The following is a 17,208-nucleotide window of genomic DNA, read 5'->3' on the forward strand; positions in this document are numbered from 1 at the left end:
CACAGAGACCCACAGACTCACCACACAGAGAGACCCACAGACTCACACACAGAGTGACCCACAGACTCATCACACAGAGAGCCCCACAGACTCATCACACAGAGAGACCCACAGACTCATCACACAGAGAGACCCACAGACTCACCACACAGAGACCCACAGACTCACCACACAGAGACCCACAGACTCACCACAGAGACCCACAGACTCACCACAGAGACCCACAGACTCACCACACACAGAGCCCCAAAGATTCACCACACAGAGACACCCACAGATTCACCACACAGAGACCCACAGACTCACCACAGAGACCCACAGACTCACCACACAGAGACCCACAGACTCACCACACAGAGACCCACAGACTCACCACACAGAGACCCACAGACTCACCACACAGAGAGACCCACAGACTCACCACACACAGAGACCCACAGACTCACCACACAGAGAGACCCACAGACTCACCACACAGAGACTCACAGACTCACCACACAGAGAGACCCACAGACTCACACACAGAGTGACCCACAGACTCATCACACAGAGAGCCCCACAGACTCATCACACAGAGAGACCCACAGACTCATCACACAGAGAGACCCACAGACTCACCACAGAGACCCACAGACTCACCACAGAGACCCACAGACTCACCACACACAGAGCCCCAAAGATTCACCACACAGAGACACCCACAGATTCACCACACAGAGACCCACAGACTCACCACAGAGACCCACAGACTCACCACACAGAGACCCACAGACTCACCACACAGAGACCCACAGACTCACCACACAGAGACCCACAGACTCACACACAGAGACCCACAGACTCACCACACAGAGACCCACAGACTCACCACACAGAGACCCACAGACTCACCACACAGAGAGACCCACAGACTCACCACACACAGAGACCCACAGACTCACCACACAGAGAGACCCACAGACTCACCACACAGAGACTCACAGACTCACCACACAGAGTGACCCACAGACTCACCACACAGAGAGACCCACAGACTCACCACACAGAGAGACCCACAGACTCACCACACAGAGAGTCCCACAGACTCACCACACAGAGACCCACAGACTCACACACAGAGAGACCCACAGACTCACCACACAGAGACCCACAGACTCACACACAGAGAGACCCACAGACTCACCACACACAGAGACCCACAGACTCACCACAGAGACCCACAGACTCACCACACAGAGACCCACAGACTCACCACACAGAGGCCCACAGACTCACCACAGAGAGACCCACAGACTCACCACACAGAGACCCACAGACTCACCACAGAGAGACCCACAGACTCACCACACAGAGACCCACAAACTCACCACACAGAGACCCACAGACTCACCACACAGAGACCCACAGACTCACCACACAGAGAGACCCACAGACTCACCACACACAGAGACCCACAGACTCACCACACAGAGAGACCCACAGACTCACCACACAGAGACTCACAGACTCACCACACAGAGTGACCCACAGACTCACCACACAGAGAGACCCACAGACTCACCACACAGAGAGACCCACAGACTCACCACACAGAGAGTCCCACAGACTCACCACACAGAGACCCACAGACTCACACACAGAGAGACCCACAGACTCACCACACAGAGACCCACAGACTCACACACAGAGAGACCCACAGACTCACCACACACAGAGACCCACAGACTCACCACAGAGACCCACAGACTCACCACACAGAGACCCACAGACTCACCACACAGAGGCCCACAGACTCACCACAGAGAGACCCACAGACTCACCACACAGAGACCCACAGACTCACCACAGAGAGACCCACAGACTCACCACACAGAGACCCACAGACTCACCACACAGAGACCCACAGACTCACACACAGAGTGACCCACAGACTCACCACAGAGACCCACAGACTCACCACACAGAGACCCACAGACTCACCACAGAGAGACCCACAGACTCACCACAGAGAGACCCACAGACTCACCACACAGAGACCCACAGACTCACCACAGAGAGACCCACAGACTCACCACACAGAGACCCACAGACTCACCACACAGAGACCCACAGACTCACACACAGAGTGACCCACAGACTCACACACAGAGTGACCCACAGACTCACTCACAGGGTGACCCACAGACTCACTCACAGGGTGACCCACAGACTCACCACAGAGAGACCCACAGACTCACCACACAGAGGCCCACAGACTCACCACAGAGACCCACAGACTCACCACACAGAGACCCACAGACTCACCACACAGAGACCCACAGACTCACCACACACAGACCCACAGACTCACCACAGAGACCCACAGACTCACCACACAGAGATCCACAGACTCACCACACAGAGACCCACAGACTCACACACAGAGACCCACAGACTCACCACAGAGACCCACAGACTCACCACACAGAGGCCCACAGACTCACCACACAGAGACCCACAGACTCACACACACAGAGACCCACAGACTCACCACACAGAGACCCACAGACTCACCACAGAGACCCACAGACTCACCACACAGAGACCCATAGACTCACCACACAGAGACCCACAGACTCACACACACAGAGACCCACAGACTCACCACAGAGACCCACAGACTCACCACACAGAGACCCACAGACTCACACACAGAGACCCACAGACTCACACACACAGAGACCCACAGACTCACCACAGAGACCCACAGGACTCACCACACAGAGACCCACAGACTCACCACAGAGACCACAGACTCACCACACAGAGACCCCCAGACTCACCACACAGAGACCCACAGACTCACACACAGAGACCCCACAGACTCACCACACAGAGACCCACAGACTCACCACAGAGACCCACAGACTCACCACACAGAGACCCCCAGACTCACCACACAGAGACCCACAGACTCACACACAGAGACCCACAGACTCACCACACAGAGACCCCCAGACTCACTCACAGGGTGACCCACAGACTCACTCACAGGCTGAGGGGTGCGTCCCCTCACCGGACGCAGTGAGCTGCGGTGAGCACCCAGCGGGGGTGGATGAGCGACCCACCACAGGCGTGGTACCACAAGCCGGGGGAGCTCTCCACCTGCACCGACACCTGGGGGGGGGGGGGGTCAAGAGAGGTCAGAAGGGGTCAAGGAGGGGTTAAGGGGGGGCAAGGGGGGTTCAAGGGGGGGGGGGCAAGTGGGGTCACAGATGGGTCAAGGAGGGGTCAAGGAGGGGTCAAGGAGGGGCCAGGAGCGGCAAGTGGGGTAACGGATGGGTCAAGGAGGGGTCAGAAGGGGTCAAGGAGGGGTCAAGGAGGGGTCAAGGGGGGCAAGGGGGGTCATGAGGGTCAAGGGGGGTTCAAGAGGAGTTCAAGAGGAGTTCAAGGGGGGTCAGGAGGAGTCAGGAGCGGCAAGTGAGTTCACGGAGGGGTCACGGAGGGTCACGGAGGGGTCAAGGTGGGGGCAAGTGGGGTCACGGATGGGTCAAGGAGGGGTCAAGGGGGGTCAGGAGGGGTCAACGGGGGCCAAAGGGGTCAATGGGGGAGCGTCAAAAGAAAGGGGGGAAGGGGGTTGGCGGTCACGGGGGGGTCCAGGGGGTGTGGGTCAAGGCGGGGCTATCGGCCTAGGAAGTGAGTCGCGAGTGCGAGGGAGCAACGCTCTATCCCGTACTGATGTAACAGAGCCTGGGTTTGAGCCCTGGGTCCGGGTCTCCAGAACGAGAACATTGATTCATGCTGGGGGAAATCGGATGAGCTATAAAGCTCTTTTTATTTCACAGATGCCCTTACCCGACCCCCCTCCCTCACCCCCCACCCCCCCATCCCTTACCCCCAATCCCTAAAACCACCCATCCCCCCACCCACCCGCCCTACCCCCACCCCCTTCCCCCCACCCCCACCCCCTTCCCCCCACCCACACCCCCTCCCCCACGCCCTCCCCCACGCCCCTCCTCCCTTACCCCACCCCTCCACCTCCTCCCCCACCTCCCCTCCTCTCCTCCCCCACCCCTCCCCCACCCCCTCCCCCCTCCCCCCTCCCCCCCTCCTCCCCCTCCTCCTCCCCCCCCACCCCCCTCCCTCCCCCCACCCCACCCCCCACCCCCCACCCCCACCCCCACCCCCCACCCCCACCCCCCACCCCGTGTGTCGAGGTTGCTGCTCGCCTGCCACGGCCATCCGTGTGGAGTCGTCGTGACGCCGTTCACGATTCGGCCCTGGGGGCCTCCCTCCATGCCGAGGGTGGGGGCTGCGGGGGATCCCGTGGCGAGGGTGGGGGCTGCGGGGGATCCCGCGGCGAGGGTGGGGGCTGCGGGGGATCCCGCGGCGAGGGTGGGGGCTGCGGGGGATCCCGCGGCGAGGGTGGGGGCTGCGGGGGATCCCGCGGCGAGGGTGGGGGCTGCGGGGGATCCCGCGGCGCCACCTGCACACGAGAAACCAAAACCAAAGGTCCCCCAGGTAGCCTCTGGTAGACCGTCGGGGCAAGTGCTGTTGGCAGCAGCGAGCAGCACCCATGGAGGGGGGTGGGGAGGGTGGGGGGTGGGGGGGTTGGGTGGGGGGGGGGGGGGGGGTGGGGGGGGGGCGGGGGGGGTATTATCACATCGCGTGTCACCTGGTATTGATCAATAATTATTGATCAATAATTATTGATCAATAATTATTGATCAATCGCAGGTGCCACGCTCCCGACGATATTCCATTCAAGCGGCTACGTCGTTCATTTTACTCGTTCGTTCGTTCTCCCGCCCGCCGACTGATCCACCCACCCACTCACTCACTCATTCACTCGGGCACTGACACGTCCACCCTATCATTCAATCACTCACTCACTCCATCATTCACTCACTCACTCCATCATTCATTCACTCACTCACTCCACCATGCACTCACTCACTCACCTCCACCATCCACTCACTCACTCCATCATTCACTCACTCACTCACACCACCATGCACTCACTCACTCACTCCATCATCAATCACTCACTCACTCACTCCATCATTCACTCACTCACCCACCATTCACTCACTCACTCCATCATTCACTCACTCACTCACTCCACCATGCACTCACTCACTCACTCCACCATGCACTCACTCATTACATCACTCACTCACTCACTCACCCACCATGCACTCACTCACTCCACCATTCACTCACTCACTCCACCATTCACTCACTCACTCACTCTCCACCATGCACTCACTCACTCCACCATTCACTCACTCACTCTACCACTCACTCACTCACTCCATCATGCACTCACTCACTCACTCCACCATGCACTCACTCACTCATTACATCACTCACTCACCACTCACTCAACCACTCAACCATACACCAACTCATTCACTCACTCACTCACCCATCCATCAACTCACTCAACCACTCAACCAAACACCAACTCATTTACTCACTCCACTCACCCATCCACCTACTTACTCAATCACTCAACTATACACCAACTCATTCATTCACCCATCCACCCACTCACTCAACCATACACCAACCCATTCACTCACTCACTCACCCATCCACCAACTCACTCAACCAAACACCAACTCATTCACTCACTCACTCACCCATCCACCAACTCACTCAACCACTCAACCAAACACCAACTCACTCACTCACTCACCCATCCACCAACTCACTCAACCACTCAACCAAACACCAACTCATTCACTCACTCACTCACTCACCCATCCACCTACTCACTCAATCACTCAACCATACACCAACTCATTCATTCACCCATTCACTCACTCACTCACTCACCCATCCACCAACTCACTCAACCAAACACCAACTTATTCACTCAGTCACCCATCCACCTACTCACTCAATCACCCAAACGTACACCAACTCATTCACTCACTCACTCGCTCGCCCACTCACACAACCACCCACTCACACATCCACCCACTCACTCATTCACTTACTCACTCAATCACTCACGCAATCAATCACTCAATCACTCAATCAATCACTCAATCAATCAATCACTCAATCAATCGTTTAGTCATTCACACGTATTGTCCCCTTTTAAACTGTGAGTGAGTGACACAGTGGGTGAGTGACACAGTGGGTGAGTGACACAGTGGGTGAGTGAGTGAGTGAGTGACACAGTGGGTGAGTGACACAGTGGGTGAGTGAGTGAGTGAGTGACACAGTGGGTGAGTGAGTGAGTGAGTGACACAGTGGGTGAGTGACACAGTGGGTGAGTGAGTGAGTGACACAGTGGGTGAGTGACACAGTGGGTGAGTGAGTGAGTGAGTGACACAGTGTGTGAGTGACACGGTGAGTGAGTGACACAGTGGGTGAGTGACACAGTGGGTGAGTGAGTGAGTGACACAGTGGGTGAGTGACACATTGGGTGAGTGACACAGTGGGTGAGTGAGTGAGTGAGTGACACAGTGGGTGAGTGACACAGTGGGTGAGTGAGTGAGTGAGTGAGTGACACAGTGGGTGAGTGACACAGTGGGTGACTGACACGGTGGGTGACTGACACAGTGGGTGACTGACACGGTGGGTGACTGACACAGTGGGTGACTGACACAGTGGGTGACTGACACAGTGGGTGACTGACACGGTGGGTGACTGACACAGTGGGTGACTGACACGGTGGGTGACTGACACGGTGAGTGACTGACACAGTGGGTGAGTGACACAGTGGGTGAGTGTGTGAGTGACACAGTGGGTGAGTGACACAGTGGGTGAGTGACACAGTGAGTGAGTGACACAGTGGGTGAGTGAGTGAGTGAGTGACACAGTGGGTGACTGACACAGTGAGTGACTGACACAGTGGGTGAGTGAGTGAGTGAGTGACACAGTGGGTGACTGACACAGTGGGTGAGTGACACGGTGGGTGACTGATACGGGGGGTGACTGACACAGTGGGTGACTGACACAGTGGGTGAGTGACACAGTGGGTGACTGACACGGTGGGTGACTGACACGGTGAGTGACTGACACAGTGGGTGAGTGACACAGTGGGTGAGTGAGTGAGTGAGTGACACAGTGGGTGAGTAACACAGTGGGTGACTGACACAATGGGTGACTGACACAGTGGGTGAGTGACACAGAGGGTGAGTGACACGGTGGGTGACTGACACAGTGGGTGAGTGACACAGTGGGTGAGTGAGTGAGTGACACAGTGGGTGAGTGACACAGTGGGTGAGTGACACAGTGAGTGACTGACACGGTGGGTGACTGACACGGTGGGTGAGTGAGTGACACAGTGGGTGAGTGACACAGTGGGTGACTGACACAGTGAGTGAGTGAGTGACACAGAGGGTGAGTGACACGGTGGGTGACTGACACAGTGGGTGAGTGACACAGTGGGTGAGTGAGTGAGTGAGTGACACAGTGGGTGAGTGACACAGTGGGTGAGTGACACAGTGGGTGAGTGACACAGTGAGTGACACAGTGGGTGAGTGACACAGTGGGTGAGTGACACAGTGAGTGACTGACACGGTGGGTGACTGACACAACTGTGGCCTCCTCACCTGCAGTGGTGAGGAGGCGGCTGAGGAGGAGCGCTGTGGCTGCTACCACCTGGCCCATCGTGCTCCCCGAATTTCGCATCTCTCTCCCCTCTCTCCCCTCTCTCTCTCAGCTGTCTCCCCTCTCTCTCTCCCCTCTCTCCCCTCTCTCCCCTCTCTCCCTCTCTCCCCTCTCTCTCTCAGCTGTCTCCCCTCTCTCTCTCCGCTCTCTCCCCTCTCTCTCTCTCTCCCCTCCTGTCCGTGAACTCGCCGCTGGTCAACTCACGCAGACGTTTTATTAGGCAAGCGCCATGTCCCGGAGGCCCCGACCGCCTTTGTCTCTCCGGCGCTGACACTCGTTGAGCAATCGCCACATCGCCCTCGAGGTCCACAAGGCGACATTCCTCAGATTCATCGGGGGGCGAGAGGGGGGGGTGGTGCAACAGAGTGGGTGGGGTCAGGGTGAGGGAGAGCTGATGAGCCACTGAATGTGGAAACCGGCTCCCGCCTATGCACATCTAGGGGTACTGCACCAGCATTGAATCTGCTGCTGATGAGCCACTGATTGTGGAAACCGGCTCCCGCCTATGCACATCCAGGGGTACTGCACCAGCATTGATTCTGCTGCTGATGAGACACTGATTGTGGAAACCGGCTCCCGCCTATGCACATCTGGGGGTACTGCACCAGCATTGAATCTGCTGCTGATGAGACACTGATTGTGGAAACCGTTTCAGACGGTTGTTGCTTGAGAGGTGAGGATGATGGTGATGGGGCGAGGGGGTAGAGGTGATGGTGGTGATGGTGGTGATGGGGCGAGGGGGTAGAGGTGATGGTGATGGGGTAGAGGTGATGGTGATGGGGTAGAGGTGATGGTGATGGGGTAGAGGTGATGGTGATGGGGTAGAGGTGATGGGGTAGAGGTGGTGGTGAGGGGGTAGAGGTGATGGTGAGGGTGATGGGGCGAGGGGGTAGAGGTGATGGTGATGGGGTATAGGTGATGGTGATGGTGGTGATGGTGATGGGGTAGAGGTGATGGTGGTGATGGTGATGGGGTAGAGGTGATGGTGGTGATGGTGATGGGGTAGAGGTGATGGTAGTGATGGTGTAGAGGTGATGGTGATGGTGTAGAGGTGATGGTGAGGGGGTAGAGGTGGTGATGGGGCGAGGGGGTAGAGGTGATGGTGGTGATGGTGATGGTGAGGGGGTAGAGGTGGTGATGGTGATAGTGAGGCGGTGGAGGTGATGGTGATGGTGTAGAGGTGATGGTGAGGGGGTAGAGGTGGTAATGGTGATGGGGTAGAGGTGATGGTATATTTATATTATAGTCCCAGCCACGTGGCATTTCTCAACATGTGACAACAAATATAATCACAACGACAACAACTTTCAGCACAACAATAACAACTATCATCACAACAACAACTATCAGCACAATAACAACAACTATCAGCACAACAACAACAACTATCAGCACAACAACTATCAGCACAATAACAACAACAACTATCAGCACAACAACAACTATCAGCAAAGGTTGGAGGGGCAGATGAAGTAATCCCCCCCACACCACCCCCACCCCCCCACCCTACCCACCCCCCCACCCTACCCACCCCCCACCCTAACCCCCACCCTACCTACCCCCCACACCCTACCCTCACACCCTACCCACCCTACCCACCATCCCCCCACACCCACCCTACCCATCCCCTGTCTCTCACAATCAGCCCGAGGCAGCCTCCACACCGCATCGGGTTGGCGCTCGGTGGAAATTCCACATTCCGCTGGCGAGTGCTTGACACGTTGCCCGCCGGACATTCCACCTAAGGGGGTAGAAACGGAGTGGTGGTGGTGGTAGTGGTGGTTGTGTGGTGGTAGTAGTGGTTGTGTGGTAGTGGTGGTGGTTGTGTGGTGGTGGTGGTTGTGTGGTGGTGGTTGTGTGGTGATGGTGGTTGTGTGGTGGTGGTGGTGTGGTGGTGGTGGTGGTGGTGATAGTGCTTGTGTGGTGGTAGTGGTTGTGTGGTGGTAGTCGTTGTGTGGTGGTGGTTGTGTGGTTGGGTAGGGGACGTGTGGTGGTGGTGGTGGTTATGTGATGGTGGTGGTTGTGTGGTGGTGGTGTTGTGTGGTGGTGGTTGTGTGGTGGTGGTGGTGGTTGTGTGGTTGGGTAGGGGACGTGTGGTGGTGGTGGTGGTTGTGTGGTGGTGGTTGTGTGGTAGTGGTGGTTGTGTGGTGGTGGTGGTTGTGTGGTGGTGGTGGTTGTGTGGTTGGGTAGGGGTTGTGTGGTGGTGGTGGTGGTGGGTGTGTGTGAGTGGTTGAGTGAGAATGGGTGTGTGAGTGTGTGACTGTGTGTGTGTGAGTGTGGGTTAGAAACATTTAGGCTGGCCTGCCTACGATCCATCCTGGGTTTAACCAGACTGGATTGTGTGAGGAGCTCACAAATCCTTGAAAGATCTGGGCAAGGTCCCATCGGTGAGCTCCTCCGGCGGGCAAGGCTGCGATGGCTGGGTCATGTAGCCCGCATGCCCAGCCACCGCATGCCGAAACAGCTTTTGTTCGGCCGGATTGAGGGGGCTAAGCGGGCGCGGCACGGGCTAGAGAAGAGATGGAGTGATGTGGTACAGGAGGACGTGGAGCTGAGTGGACTTGCCGATGACTGGTACCAGCGGTGTCAAGATCGGCCTCTGTGGAGGAGGCTCGTGAAGGATGCTACTGGGCAGTTGGAGGTAGTCGCCCTCCAACAACAACGGAAGGCGGAGGAGCAACGCTCACAACAACGAGCGGAGCGCCGGGTGGCTAAAGCACAGCAGGTTGGCACAGTAGGGGGCACAGGTGGTGCATCAGCCAGTCATCTCAGTCAGTCGACCCGTGGCACCTGGGTCTGCCCCGTGACCTCCTGCCAACGGGCGTTCGACACTTCACGTGGCCTCAGGGTGCACATAGCCTGGCACAAGCGCCGTGGTGACGTCACCGCCACTTAGTGGCGAATGGCGGTTGTTGTTGTGTGAGTGTGGGTGTGTGAGTATGTGACTGTGTGTGTGTGAGTGTGGGTGTGTGAGTGTGGGTGTGTGAGTGTGTGTGAGTGGTTGAGTGAGTGTGGGTGTGTGAGTGAGTGTGTGACTGTGTGTGTCCACAACTCTGTCGTGGACAGTGCTGTGGGGGGAGGGCCAATTCCGATTGGCTCCTCCCCTCATGGCGTCTGTGACCACCACAGAGGCTAAATGGGGGCTCTGGACGGGTGCGAGGGGCTGGTAACCCCGCCACCTTCAAAAATGTACCACTAAACCACGACTCAAATATGTAACTAATAAGCTTGTGCCGGAAGCCCCGGGGGGACAGGCGTCTATGACGTCTCCTGGCCAAACCCAAGTTGGCGGAGCCAGGAGATTGACTCTCTACCCTCGGGGCTCCTCCAGAAACAACGAAAAGCCACTTCGTTTGGCCACGTGGAATGTTCGAACGCTCACTACGGAAGAGAGGCTGCCACTCCTCTGTCGGGAGCTGGACCGGCACTGCCTGGAACTCTGTGGCATTCAGGAGGTCCGGTGGACCGGTTCTGGCTCCTGCCACCATGAGGGGTGGTCAGTCCTCTACTCGGCCCAGCAGACTGCCAAACAACAGGGTGTGGCTCTTCTTTTGAACAAAAGAATGAAGGGGGCGTGGGAGCATGGCGGTGAGGTGTGGGAAGCTGTAAGCCCCAGGCTACTTTGGGCTCGCCTTCCCATCAACCGGAGGCGAGGAGTGGTGGTCGTGGTTACTTATGCCCCCACCGAAGACGAACATCCGTGGAGGGATGCAGGTAAAGCCGATGAGTCAGATGCCTTCTATGACCTCCTGTCACAGGTGCTGGCTAAAGTGGCCCCTCGGGATAGAGTAATTTTGTTGGGTGACTTCAATGCCCGAGTTGGTCATGATGCTGGCACCTGGTCTGGAGTGATTGGAGGGCATGGGCCAGATTAGCTCAATAACAACGGTAGGAGGCTGCTAGATTTTTGTGCAGCCCATGGGCTTGTAATTACCTATACGCTGTTCCAGCATTGGCGCATCCACACAACATCATGGATGCATGCCGGGTCCAAGCAAGAACATCTGCTGGACTACATAGTGACGGACCAGCGGATGCGAGCCCATGTCCTTGACACCAGGACCTACCGTGGAGCTGATCTGCCCTCTGACCATCGACTAGTCATCTGTAAAATGCGCCTGCCATTCTTCCACTCCGGTGGTGGGTGTACACCCAGGACCCCATTCCAACCTAAAGTGGCCTGGTCTCAGTTATCTGATGAAAGTTGCAAGCGAGAATTTAATCATCGCTTGCGGCTGGGGTTGGCATCATCCCCCACTTCTCCTGATGTCGAGGGTAAATGGGCGAGGTTTGGGACTGTGACTCATGCAGCTGCAATGGCTGCTTTGGGTACGCGGTCCAGACCTCCCCAGAGACCCTGGCTGACAGAGGAGGTGTTCAGGATGGTTGAGAAAAAGCGACAGGCCCACTGTCATCGGCTACAGAATCCCACGTCTGAGAATGAGGAGGCTTACCGCAGCCTTCACTCGGAGGTTCGGAGAGCCGTGAGGTGGTGGTCGCGTGTTGCTGATGAGATGGAGTCTGCCTCAGTGGACCGCGATCACAAATCTCTATTCAACTCCATCAAAAAAGTAACCTGCAGCGCCACACCTATTACCATCATTAGGGGAAAAAAACGGTGATCCAATCTCCGACCCCCAGGAACAGGTTTGCAGATTTGCTGAGCATTTCTGTGAGGTCCTGGGGGAGGGGAAATCCCTCCGCCAGGAAAACATCGTGGCACAAAGTGGGGATGACCCTGTTGAGGCTGCGATGCCTCAAATATTGGAAGAAGTCGGCCCCTGTGAGTGGCTGGCTGAGGTGCCATCTGTTGAGGAAGTACTGAAGGCGATCCGGAGTCTGAGACCAGGAAAGGCAGCGGGCAGAGATGATCTCCCAAGCGAAATGCTGAGGGAGGGTGGCGTTTGTGCACAGACTGCCCTATTTCAATTTAAAGCTTTCGTGACTGCAAGGATTCATCTTCTTTGGTTCTTTCGGTGAAGTCAAGTAGAATGAGAATAAAATAATACATTGATAAAATAAAATAACACAATAAAAGTCTCACGACGTTTCGGCCACAACACAAGCGGCCTTCATCAGGTGAAGGGACAAGACTGTCTGGAGGACAGCGCTGGAGCGAAAAAGCCACGCTCAGATCGCGACCTTTAAGCTGTGTGAGAAGAAACAGAGCGCCTTGACAAAGGAATTAGCATAGAATTTAGCATTGAAACAGCTGAGTGATTAGCTTGTGACTGGTCACAGAAATGGCTATGTTAAAGTTAAAGCATACACATCCACAGAGGGACCCCTTGACAAAGGAATTTGCATAGAATTTAGCATTGAAATAGCTGAGTGATTAGCATGTGACTGGTCGCAGAAATATCTATGTTAAAGTCAGAGCATACACATTCACAGAGGCACCTAGTACAAATCAAACAGGAGAATTTAGCATTGAAATAACTAGGAGAATTTAGCATTGAAATAACTGAGTGATTAGCTTGTGACTGGTCACAGAAATGGCTATGTTGAAGTCAAAGCCTACACATCTGAACTATTCATAGTAACTGGGTATACACTACAATATATAATGAATACTACATAGTGAACCAATAAAAAACTCAAATATAAATTACCTCAATGTTATCAATAAACTCTATATATTCTCCAATCAGCTAAGCTACCAACAATAAGTCGTTATATATCACAATGCTATATGGCGAAAAAATGGGTGGATTCTTACCCTCAACTTTAGCAACACGGATAGCTACGGGCCCCGTTCAGACAGACGAGTTCATCCATGGTCGGAACAGAGGAGGGGGAGAGAGACAGCTGCGAGGCGCTATTATACTCCATGTTGTAAACCATACCATTAACCATGGTGTGAGAGGTATTAAGAGTCAATGCCAACGAAAGAGCTGCGGTCTGAAGGTCATCGTAAAATACAATTAATTAAGAATGGAAATGGTTTAAAACATCTTTTCAATGGTTACTAAGCCAGAATCCATCTTCTCGGTTGAAATTATCTCTGTGCTTGTATATGTGAATGGCCTCATGAACGAATCTCTCATGGTAGCCGGTTGGTTTGCAAAGAACCTCCGTCTTGGAGAAGTCAATATCATGTGAGCCCACTGAATTATAGCAGTGATCTGCCACGGCAGAGGAGTTCGTTCTACCGCGTTTCAAGTCTGCTTTATGTTCGCGGATGCGGTCCGAGATATGTCGTTTGGTTTCTCCAATGTAGCTACTACCACAGAGGCACTTTAGTTTGTCAACGCCCGGGTACTGTATGTCTGGGACAGCATCTTTTGTAGATGGAACTAGATCACGGATTTTATGTACTGTGTTAAATCGGACCTGGATCTTGTATTTATTCAGGATTTTGGAGATATTTTTGGTGACCCCTGCAATGCAGGGTAAGGTGATGGTTTTGAGTGGCTCCACAAGAGGATCCTTCTTCATGACTGTAGTGATGGCTTTGCGGATTGTGTAGTCGGAGTAACCATTAGCCCTGAGAGCCTGGTGTACGTGCTTGAGTTCACTGGTAATGTGTTCCTGGTCGGAAATGCATTGGTATAGAGTCTTGATGAGGGAGTTCTTCTGGGATGGATGGTGTGGGAATCCGGTTTCAAGTAAGCATCTGTATGGGTAGCTTTCCTGTAGACAGAGTGGCTCATTGAACCATCATGTCTCCTTTTAATTAAGACATCCAAAAAGGGTAGTTTGCCATCTTTTTCGACCTCCATGGTAAATCTGATGGCTGGGTGTATGGAATTGATGTGGTCGCGGAATTGGTCTAGAGCAGGCTGGCCATGTGCCAGATGACAAAGGTGTCATCCACGTACCTCTTCCATAAGGTCGGGCGTAGAGTGGCAGTCTGGATGGCGTCAGTTTCAAATTTTCCATGAATACGTTGGCTACAACCAGAGATAGGGGGGAGCCCATTGGGGTGCCCTCAGTTTGTTTGTAGAAAGTTCCATTGCAGGTGAAGTATGTGTTGGTTAAGCAATGTCTCACCAGGGGGGGTACATCAGTATGCAGTCCTTGATGAACCAGGTCTTCAATGATAGCGATGGTGTCAGGTACCGGGACTTTGTTAAACAAGGACACCACGTCAAAACTGACAAGCAGGTCGTCTGGGAACAGGGAAATGCCTTTGATTGTCGATACCAGGTGAGTAGAATTTAATACCGCAGAGGTGTTTTTTCCAGTGAAAGGTCGCAGTATATCAGCAAGACAACGTGCCAGTTTATAGGTGGGGGAGTTGATAGTAGAGACGATGGGACGAAGGGGTGTATCTTCTTTGTGTATCTTTGGAAGGCCATACAATCTTGGTGGTCTGGCAGCAGAGGGTTTCAACGAGAACTGTTTGGTCTGATCAATTAATGCTGTTGAATCAGAGATGATTTTTTTCGTTTTGGTGACCAGGCTGTTGGTGGGATCTCTTTTTATTTTTGTATAGCTGCCACCGTTGAGTAGTTCTTGAATTTTGTTGTTATATTCTGTTTTGTCCATGATGACAGTGGCATTGCCCTTGTCGGCTGAGAGGACGACAATATCGTCTCTTTTTTTAATTGAGATAATTCAAAACGTTCGTCTTTGCTGATGTTGCTGGGTGACAACTTAGAGTTTTTGAGGGTTGCAGCGATTTCAGATCTTGCTACGTCTGCAGAGATGTGACTCAAGCCCTTGAGTGCAACGTCGACATGGGCAATGATATCAGTGGGCTCACATGACATTGACTTCTCCAAGACGGAGGTTTTTTGCAAGCCATCTGGCTACCATGAGAGATTCGTTCATGAGGCCATTCACATATACAAGCACATAGACAATTTCAACCGGGAAGATGGATTCTGGCTTAGTAACCACTGGAAAGATGTTTTAAATCATTTCTGTTCTTAATTAATTGTATTTTACGATGACCTTCAGACCGCAGCTCTTCCGCTGGCATTGACTCTTAATACCTCTCACACCACGGTTAATGGTATGGTTTACAACATGGAGTATAACAGCGCCTCGCAGCTGTCTCTCTCCCCCTCCTCTGTTCCAACCATGGATGAACTCGTCCGTCTGAACGGGGCCCGTAGCTATCCGTGTTGCTAAAGTTTAGGGTAAGAATCCACCCATTTTTTCGCCATATAGCATTGTGATATATAACGACTTATTGTTGGTAGCTTTGTTGATTGGAGAATATATAGAGTTTATTGATAACATTGAGGTAATTTATATTTTAGTTTTTTATTGGTTCACTATGTAGTATTCGTTATATATTGTAGTGTATACCCAGTTACTATGAATAGCTCAGATGTGTAGGCTTTGACTTCAACATAGCCATTTCTGTGACCAGTCACAAGCTAATCACTCAGCTATTTCAATGCTAAATTCTATGCTAATTCCTTTGTTAAGGGGTGCCTCTGTGAATGTGTATGCTTTAACTTTAACATAGCCATTTCTGTGACCAGTCACAAGCTAATCACTCAGCTGTTTCAATGCTAAATTCTACGCTAATTCCTTTGTCAAGGCGCTCTGTTTCTTCTCACACAGCTTAAAGGTCGCGATCTGAGCGTGGCTTTTTCGCTCCAGCGCTGTCCTCCAGACAGTCTCGTCCCTTCACCTGATGAAGGGCGCTTGTGTTGTGGCCGAAACGTCGTGAGAATTTTATTGTGTTATTTTATTTTATCAATTTATTATTTTATTCTCATTCTACGTGACTTTACCGAAAGAACCAAAGAAGAAGACTGCCCTATATGACATCATAACAACAGTCTGGACCACTGGACGGGTTCTGCAGGATTGGAAAGATGCCCTGGTGGTCCCCCTCTTTAGGAAGGGGGACCGCACAGACTGTAACAACTACAGGGACATCTTACTCCTTATTGTGCCGGGAAAGGTCCTGGCAAGGATTATCCAACATCGCCTTGCCAGGCACGCTGAGGAGAGGCTTGCGGAGCCCCAATGCAGTTTCAGGAAAGGGCGGCCCTGCACAGATGCCATATTTTCTGTCCGTCTGCTACAGCAGAGGTGTAGGGAATTCCAGCAAGACCTACATCTCTGCTTTATTGACCTGGTCAAGGCCTATGATACTATCAGTAGGCCTGGTTGTTCTTCATGCTTTTGGAGTACCTGACCCTCTGCTCACGATCATTAAGAACCTTCATGATGGTGAGCGGGCCCGGGTAAAACTACGTGGCCGGGAGTCAGAGCCATTCCCTGTACACCTTGGGGTGCGACAGGGATGTCCTCTGGCTTCCACATTATTTAACATCTATTTTGACCACGTAGTTCGTGAAGCCTTCAATAGCTGTACCGGGGGAATCTCCATATGGTACAGATATATGGGAGGCTGATCGATGCCCGGGTGCGGTTAAGGGATGGCTCCCTATTGCTCAACCACGTTATGTATGCTGATGATTTAGTAATAGCTGCTCAGTCAGAGGAGGAGTTGGAGACGCTGCTACTGAGACTGGAGCGTGCCACTAAGAGGTGGGGCCTTACCATCAGCCCCACCAAAACTAAGCACCTGCCTGGGTATTTTGTACCATCGGACACTCCACCCCCACAACTCCCGATCGGTGATGGGGCAGTTGTGGAGAGAGTGGAGAGTTTCCCGTACCTGGGCATTGT

The 17,208-nt window shown here is 53.5% G+C and overlaps 1 protein-coding gene across 1 annotated transcript in view; it reads right to left on the reverse strand.

The window, feature by feature from the left end:
• The window catches only part of LOC116958261 (elastase-1-like), a 36,857-nt gene extending 32,990 nt beyond the window's left edge, over nt 1–3,867 (reverse strand). The window contains exons 1-2 of the mRNA XM_032980788.2: nt 3,853–3,867; nt 3,056–3,156 (exon numbers count right to left, since the gene is read on the reverse strand). Coding sequence (XP_032836679.2) covers nt 3,056–3,156; nt 3,853–3,867 — 116 coding nt within the window. The remainder of the gene's footprint in view (nt 1–3,055; nt 3,157–3,852) is intronic.
• Between the last annotated feature and the right edge of the window lie 13,341 nt (nt 3,868–17,208).

The sequence above is a fragment of the Petromyzon marinus genome, chromosome 74, assembly GCF_048934315.1.
Source record: "Petromyzon marinus isolate PM22_M1 ecotype Great Lakes invasive population chromosome 74, UKy_Petmar_22M1.pri1.0, whole genome shotgun sequence".
Classification (NCBI taxonomy): Eukaryota; Metazoa; Chordata; class Hyperoartia; order Petromyzontiformes; family Petromyzontidae; genus Petromyzon; species Petromyzon marinus.